General features: G+C 35.4%; 1 protein-coding gene across 1 annotated transcript in view; it reads right to left on the minus strand.

Moving 5' to 3' along the window:
* LOC309385897 (interleukin-6 receptor subunit beta-like) overlaps positions 1-4,703 on the minus strand; it is a gene marked incomplete at its 5' end in the record, with an annotated part of 38,806 nt that extends 34,103 nt beyond the window's left edge. The window contains 2 exons of the mRNA XM_081940702.1: positions 449-481; positions 4,673-4,703. Of these exons, the coding sequence (XP_081796828.1) occupies positions 449-481; positions 4,673-4,703 (64 nt within the window). The remainder of the gene's footprint in view (positions 1-448; positions 482-4,672) is intronic.
* Between the last annotated feature and the right edge of the window lie 4,575 nt (positions 4,704-9,278).

The following is a 9,278-nucleotide window of genomic DNA, read 5'->3' on the forward strand; positions in this document are numbered from 1 at the left end:
CAATTTTAACAGTTTGCTGCTGGTTTTTTGCATTTCCATATGTTTCATAATTGTTATGTATTATGTTCACATTTGTCCTAATATATACAATTGGTGAGAAATGTCTTCATGGATATAAACATTTATGTATTGCATATTATTTACTTGAATAAATCCACCATTTTGTTTAATCCACATTTTTTTTTACAGAATGTTTGAATCCTGGTGCAGACTCCCACATTGAAATAGTAAATGCAAAGATTTTCCTTTTCATTTCTTAATTAATTTGGGAAGTATGATTTAGATCAGATTGAAATGCAGGCAGAGAAAAAGTATCTCTTCGCTGCACAAATGTTTTTAGTGGCACAAAGGCTTACATACATAGCAGTCTCAGCTCCAATGCTAGGTGAGTAGTTGGAGAAACTTTAGCAAAAAAAAAGAAGATCCAAGTGATAGGGTTGGCATTTACCTTTCTTGTCTACAATGCAGCGATGGGCAGGGACTGTGGAGAAAATAAAAAGAAGTAAATTGGAAATAACCAGCAGCCACTAGAAGGCACTCATGCCTAATCTTTGGAGAGTATGGGTCAATTAATCACTAAAAGAAAAGCAAGATTGGAACATCAAAAGCAGCTTATATCTGAAGAATGGAGAATAACTCATCCCATTAGCCATCTGGGAGTTATGACTTGCTTAATGAAATTGAGAAATAGTCACAGGAAGACTGAACCCATCATGTCCTGTAGAATAAGAGCTCTATCAATTATCCTACCGGCCATCTTTAGGTTATTTGTACTGAATTCCTAACTCCAACTGTCTTCCTTTAGGACAAGACAACTAGTTATCCCAAAAGCATATTGTGGCTAATATGTTCACAATTTTCAAATATTTTTATTAATGTAATTTCTATATGCATCCTATTGACTATACAGCCTACTGAGAAAAGACAGAATTTAAATAAGTAAAATAAAATAACTAGTCACATGGATTTATTTTGCTGGGGAAAGAGTTGGAAAGATGTTTACAGTATACATTTTCTCACAGTTGTTCCACTAAAAAAAAGATCTCTTATTGAATAGCCAACTTTGATCGAAATCATTTTGTTCCTTAATTATTATTCAACATAGTTAAATGATAATTCAGTTTAAACTTTCTTAGGTCAAAAAGATTTTAAATGAATAAAAACTTACCCACTGTGACCCAAGCAATGGACAAAATGAATAAAAGCTTCCTTAATTCACCTTTGGGAGAAAAATAAACATTAGGCAACTCTTGCTTGTTTCAGTATGTCGAACTATTACAACAGTTTTATAATAGGCTGAAAAATAATGTGATAGTTTTGGCAGACTTTTGACCTCAAGCCATTCCTAACCTAAGGGCCTTCCCAAAGTGGTGACTTTTCTTCCCAGAATTCCCCAGCCAATTTAGCAATTGTTGAAGCTTGGTCCACATATTAGGATAGTGCCCAGATTAAAATTATCCATTCCACATAAGTAAAGTGATCCCCAATTTCCTTTCAAACCAGTATAATACTTCAAAGAATGCAGCTCTGAATCCACAGTTGTAAATCATCATCCATAATCCACAATCAAACTGGTCAGTCCTAGAGGAGATCAACCCTGAATGCTCTTTAGAAGACCAGATCCTGAAGTTGAAACTCAAATACTTTGGTCACCTAATTAGAAGGAAGGACTCACTGAAGAAGAGCCTAGTGCTGGGAAAGATTGAGGGCAAAAGAAGAAGAGGACGACAGAGAATGAGGTGGCTGGAAGGAGTCACCGAAGCAGTAGGCGTGAGCTTGAATGGACTCCAGAGGATGGTAGAGGATAGGAAGGCCTGGAGGAACCTTGTCCATGGGGTTGCGATGGTTTGGACACGACTTGGCAACTAACAACAACAACAATCCAGAACTACTATCTAAAATACCAGCGAGGAAAGCAAAATAAAGCAAGTTCCTCAATTACAATACCCAAAATCAGAGAGGTGAGGTGCTGTGTTCTGCTTAAAGGTTTACCATTCCACTGGTTCTTTGTACTTGTCTGGCATCCACAAAGTAATATATACAAACAAATTTCTGACACTCGTATATACAGTCACTACAGTCCTTTTTGTTTTGGTTTGTTGATTTGTCAGGTGTTACCACGTAGTCTCCCTCATTTGCATAATGTTATTACATAAGTAGGCAAATAAGGCTATGGAGAAAATAAATGTAAATTCAAGAGAAGACCTGGACTATTTCATAACCCAGGGAGCTCTCTTCTTAGATTGGTAATCTTATTTACCTATTTCATCTAAAACGAATGTCTGGCCTTCTCGCCACTACTCTAAAGGGCAGCAGTCATAGTGAATACAGATATTTGTTTAATGCTCCACTGCCATATTGGAATATTATTTCTTATTAGCTTACTCCAAGGAAGCATCTGTTATCTTTGAAAGTTAAACAGTGGGTTGAATAATGGGCTAGATGAAAGTTAATAAGATTAAACAGCAGTCAGAGGACAGTCTGGCTCAACAATTGAGATTTGATTTATAAAATACAATACAATAGCAGAGTTGGAAGGGACCTTGGAGGTCTTCTAGACCAACCCCCTGCCTAGGCAGGAAACCCTATACCGTTTCATACAAATGGCTATCCAACATCTTCTTAAAGACTTCCAGTGTTGGGGCATTCACAACTTCTGGAGGCAAGTTGTTCCACTGATTAATTGTTCTAACTGTCAGGAAGTTTCTCCTCAGTTCTAAGTTGCTTCTCTCCTTGATTAGTTTCCACCTATTGCTTCTTGTTCTACCCTCAGGTGCCTTGGAGAATAGTTTGACTCCCTCTTCTTTGTGGCAACCCCTGAGATATTGGAACAATGCTATCATGTCTCCCTATGTCCTTCTTTTCATTAAACTAGACATACCCAGTTCCTGCAACCGTTCTTCATATGTTTTAGTCTCCAGTTCCCTAATCATCTTAGTTGCTCTTCTCTGCACTCTTTCTAGAGATTATATTGGAAATATTAGCTCATAGTTAAAGAAAATTCCTTGACCTTATCCTTCGATTTTGAGATGGAAGCAAGAATAAAATATATACTTATACAAGTAGGTTGCAATTAGTGCAATTTTGAATAATGCAATATTAGTGCAGTGTGTAAATTGATACCAGGCCACACTTAATGCAATCTAAAGTCAGTTAATGCGAGGATAGTATATGCACAGTTGAGGCCAAGCACAGGTGTACTTGCGGTGCCAGTCTTTGTGAGTGCAAAATGAAGAAAAGGAAGATTCATCAAAGGAAAACAGTACAAAAAATAAAGAGTTTCATTATTGCTTAGAGCAAAATGTGATGTAAAGGTAAAGGTTCCCCTCGCATATATTTGCTAGTCGTTCCTGACTCTAGGGGGTGGTGCTTGTCTCCATGTCAAAGCCGAAAAGCCAGCGCTGTCCAAAGATGTCTCCATGGTCATGTGGTCGGCATGACTAAATGCCGAAGGTGCACGGAATGTTGTTACCTTCCCATCAAAGGTGGTCCCTATTTTTCTACTTGCACTTTTTACGTGCTTTCGAACTGCTAGGTTAGCAGAAGCTGGGACAAATAACGGGAGCTCACTCAGTTACTCAACGCTAGGGATTCGAACTGCTGAACTGCCGACCTTTCTGATCGACAAGCTCAGCGTCTTAGCCACTCAGCCACCCTTTTGATGTAATTAAATACTGCTAAATAGGACAAGAGATTGGAACATTTGCAAGTACTGTATTAATTTTTATGTCTTTATTTTGGTTTCTGTAACTTTTTATGTGACTTTTTAATCTATACATTTAAATCATAAGTACATTCTTTTTATCCTTTACTGAAATGTTTCATTAATATACATATAGATGTTCCAAAATTTTCATGAATACAGTAGTAAGATAGGTTGGCTGTTCTGAATCAATCTTACCCACAGTTATGTATATCCTGCTTATGTCATACCTAAACTAAGATCACAGGAAAGATCCAGATTATGTAAAATAAAGCATCATTTACTAACTGATGCATAATACGAGGATCATCCTTTCCTAAAAGCTCTACATAGACCCCATATTATTTTCTCAGTTCTGTTTAAGATAGTGATTTTAGCTATGGAGCTGGCTGCTTTATGATACCTGACTTCTCTTTAAAATGTTAAGAGCCCATTTGGAAACACTGCCACTTGCAATGATTCTTGGGATGTTGTATTAATTATAAAACATATTCCTCAGGAAATTACAATTAATACTTGCTGTCCCTGCTTTCTGAAAGGTAACCCAGAGCATATTTTTAGTTGGCCTCATTTACTCACTTATGCTTTGATGATTGTTTAATTGTGTTGCATATTCCTTGACAGTCCCGGCAACATACAAGGCAACATACAAATACTGTAGATAATTAAATAATTACTAGGTACTAGTCAAAAGAGAGAAATCCACACATTAATTATTTTTAAACAACATAAAGCCTAGGATTTGTGCTGGAGAAACCAGTGTAAAACATTTTCCAGGAGGAAACAATAACAGCCACAAGCAATAAATAGCAAATATCTAAAATCATATGAAGCGTAATTCCACATTCCACACTCAAAGCATAATTAAAATAATAATTTAAAACAGTAAAAATTCAAAGTCCTGGAATACACATTGGACAATGCATGGGCAATGTATATATTGTTTGTTTTTATTTATTCTTACCTTACCTAGGAATTTGAGAAGATCATTCAACTCCATTCCGGAAAAAACAGGTCCAAACATTTGTTTCAAATAATACATGCACAAAACACTTTAATCAGTTATCACACATAGTTTATGATAATAAACTCTTTTGGTTTTGAGTTATCAATTTTTCAATTATTTTCATTTCCCTCTGCTTAGAGCAGTTTTAAATGAAAATAGCATTACATAACTTTTGCTTAAGAAAAAAAATTAACAAAGCCCAATAAGACTAAATGTTTGTTGGCCAAAGCTAAGGAGAGAGGTGAATTCAGATGCCAATTATAGCTCTCTAAAAAGTACAACTTCTAACCTCCCACAAGAAACTTTTCCCCATCTGCTGTGTCAACTATTTAAATTACTTTGCAAAAATAGCTTATCATTTAAGAATTAGCATATTATCTAAACCACAAATCAAGTGTACTTTAACGCTATAATTTTCAAACTGCTACCTAAAAAATTCCATGACATGCAATGAAAAGCTTTCCAAAAATTGTATGTTCACTTCTGGAGGCAAGCTGTTCCACAGAACAATTAATCAGTGGAACAGCTTGCCTCCAGAAGTTGTGAATGCCCCAACACTGGAAGTCTTTAAGAAGATGTTGGATAGCTATTTGTCTGAAACAGTATAGGGTTTCCTGCCTAGGCAGGGGGTTGGACTAGAAGACCTCCAAGGTCCCTTCCAACTCTACTATTGTATTATTGTATTGTATTATTGTATTATTGTATTATTGCTGCACTATCTAGTTTTAACAATAGAAAGTCAAATGGCATATTGCTTGGCACAATTTTGGGTTAGATATGTATTCCTCCAAATATTGGACATCAATCATACTATTACTTTTTGGGGGAAGCAAAATTATACAAAGAGAAGACAAAGAATGGAAATAATGCACAAAAGAAATCAGAAGCAGGAGGTAAGGAAATTTGGATATAATTGACAGTACATGTTTCATTATGCCACTGTGTATCTCTCCATTCTTACAGACAGAATACTGAATAATAGATTTGGAAGGGATCTTGGAGATCTTCTAGTCTAAACCCCTGTTCAAACCCCTATATCATTTTGAACAAGTTGGCTAACCAGTCTCTTTTAAAAAGCCTCCAGTGATGAAGCACTCACAAATGACTTAGTTAAAAGGGGACATATAACAGAAGAACCCACAATTTCTCCTTAGTTCTAGGTTGTTTCTCTCCTTGATTAGTTTCTATCCATTTTTCCTTGTCTTGCCTTCTGGTGCTTTGGAAGATAGGTTGACCTGCCCTATTTTTGTGACAACCCCTCAAATATTGGAATACTGCTATCATGTCACCCCTAGTTCTTCTTTTCTGCAGATTAGCCATACCCAATTCCTGCAACCATTCTTCATATGTTGTAGTCTTCAGGCCCCTAGTCATCTTTGTTGTGGTTGTCGGCACTCTTTTCAAAGTCTCAACATCTTTTTCATAATGTGGCAACCAAAACTGGATCTTGCTTTTCCCATATCCATATTTTGATCCATACGTTAACTTTTTTTCTTTAAACTGCTAACCTCTCTGAGCATCTCACTAATTTAGTTCAGTTGTGACTTCTTTAGCCTTTCTATTCCTTCCAACTGCTCCTTCATATTGGACTCTCATTCAATAACACAACCATCTGCACACACTCCTTTATACTGATCACTCACTTTGGTTCTCAGCCCACATTATTTCATTACTCTTTGTTCTTGACACTCTGTTTCCATTCCTATAGCATTCCACTAGTGTGTATGCTTCCCTTGAAGTACCCAAGCGTCACACCCATATAGCAAGTTTGATAGAAACTTGCAGTGACATTTGTAGCAAATCATGACATGACCTGAGTGTGATGGCATCCTGATGCAAATACTATGTCTAACATGACCATTGTGGCATTTGCACCAGGACATAATTGTGCATATGTTTGTTATTTGTCTCCTTATCTCCCTATGGAGATCTATGCCAAGCATGCATTTATTCATTTCGACTTTTGCTTCTTTTAACAGTTATTCATTACTAACAACACACATATACTATCCACTACCCTTTTTTTTCAGTATTTGAACATCTTAATATAAACATGCTGCTAAGGTTTACAAATTTATTTTTCTGTTTCATTTTTTTAAAATTATGCATAATATGCAAGCACTAACTGAATTAGACCTATCAAGCACACTATCTTGGTTTTAAATATATTAATTTTCTAATCCATGCTGCAACATACATACTCACTGCAAATGATTTTGGTTCTAAGCCAGTAATATGGAAATGTTTCTCACAAAACTACATAGTTAAAATGTTAACTACATGTTAGCATATTAACTAGCCAACTTCTACTATGAGCATTCTTTATACATTTATCCATAAATACATTAATAAAACCAAAGGATACCACGCAATCCTATCTTACTGACTGATAAAAATTGAACTAATCATGTTTTATTTCCATCATATATCACTCTTTTCACATTTCCAACTTTAATGTCTGTATTTGTGCAAACCATCCTATACCTTTCATTGTAACATTGTCTAGATAACCAGAAGGCAACTGGCTGGGAGACATTAGCTTAGATGAATGTCTTTTCTCTCAAATAGTTATAAAGTTGAGATCAACTTGTATTTAATATGAAATAGCAGAACTACTCAAATTGAATTTGAGACAAAATATACACTGGAAAGCATCTGATTGCTTCAATAATAATTTCTATTATTCTTTCTCCATATTAACCTGGAAGCATTATTTCTAGTTTGGAAACAAGTGAGAAAAAAGTGTGGCTTGGAAGGAGCCAGCATGGGTTTATTAACAAGTCCTGTCAAATCAAGCTGATTTCCTCTGAACCAATCTCCTTTTTTGATAGAGTGACCAGTTTAGTTGACCATGGGAATACAATGAGCATATATTTTTTGCAAAATATTGGACAAACTAATCTATTTTGTCTTAATGGAAAGAGTGGCAAGTTATGAACTAGACTATGCAACAACTAGATGGTTAAATATGGTTGAGCTACTGTACACAATGAGTTTATGCCAATAGCTCCATGTTGTGATGTAGGACATTGTTGAGTAGCATACTATATAGGGCTTTATTCTAGGCAGTATACTTTTCAATATTGATAGAAGAGAATATTTGTAGCTCAGGGTTGTATCGTGGGGTCCTTGGCACTCTTGCATTTGGTGGTTTTTCAATATATTCATAAAAGTATTGGATAACAAGTTAGAATATAAGATTTTTGCATTTGCAGAAGATACACACAAAAATTGATTTTGTAAGCCAGCTAGAGTCACTGATTGGTGCAGCATACACATTTGATGAAAACAAACAAATAAATGAGATAACAAATATCTTAGAAAACAGCATCACGATTCAGGTGAATCTTGACAAGCTGGAACAATGTACAAGAACCTATAAGATGAATTTCAAAATACTTTGGCCAGAACAAAGGCGCATTGACCAACATATTTCAAGATGCATCCAACAAATGCTATGGGATTATCTGCAATGTTGCAGAAGGCTCAATCTATCCAGCCTGCAGCTCCCTTGGGCAAATGTTCTAGGCTGTATTAATATTATGGGTACTCATAGAGCCACATGATTTGAAGCATGTTGGTCAACACTGGTGACAAAGATTCAGTCTTCTCCCATAACAGTGGATTGCAAAAAGTTCAAGCTGCCACATTTGGTGAAGTGAATAAAGTCACCTCCAGTAACTCAAATGAATTTGGTGAGTCTCATTTTAGAGACTATGCATTGACTGGTCTATTATAATTGTCTTTTGTCAGACAAAGAAAGAGGGTTTTTTAAAATCCATAATCTCATTCAAGATTGAATTAGAATAAGTCTTCAAATCAACGAAGACAGCATGTTGAAAATTCCCATGTACGTTTTAGAAAAATGATTTGGATTGAGCAACCTCAATCCGAAACATACAGCTTGGATTTAATTAACTGGCAAAAAGCTTACCAGTTATTGGATTTAACAGTTATCACATTAATTAACTTTCAAACTTGTATTAGGACAGCTTCAATTCATGACGAAGGAAGTTGAACAATCTAATGAGCTTCAGAAGTCTCGATATTACTGTGTTTAAACCTGGTGTTTTCCTGGTTTTGAAAGGATGAATCAATTAATTTCAAGAAATGTTACATAAGATTATTTAGGAGATTCTTTTCTATTACCAGAAAATGTGGATCATCTTTACATTTCATAGAATCTTGAGAAATAGTAGCAACAAAAATTCATACTTCTCAAATATTGGCATGAATATTACAATCAATTCATCCAATATTATTTTAGGAACAATTTAAGACTGACCAAAATTAATTCTATTTAATATGTAGACAGATTAATTAAAGCAGTTCTTTATTTTCATATAGCCTGTATCCTTTTGTAGTTGTACAAAGATTTAGACTGATTTTTAAATTAACAACATCACTGAGGAAATAGAATTATCTTTTCTATTTTGCTGGTATGAATTAATTCTATGCTCCTCCCTTGCTTTGACCGCAACTGGTATGTCTGTGGAGAATTTCAGTTATCCAGGCCAAAATTGTCTCAAAGTGCTTTTTCAAAAGGCAACTGGACTGTTTGTTTTCCTT

This window comes from Natrix helvetica (genome assembly GCF_964273705.1).
Source record: "Natrix helvetica genome assembly, chromosome: 2".
NCBI classification, from domain to species: Eukaryota; Metazoa; Chordata; class Lepidosauria; order Squamata; family Natricidae; genus Natrix; species Natrix helvetica.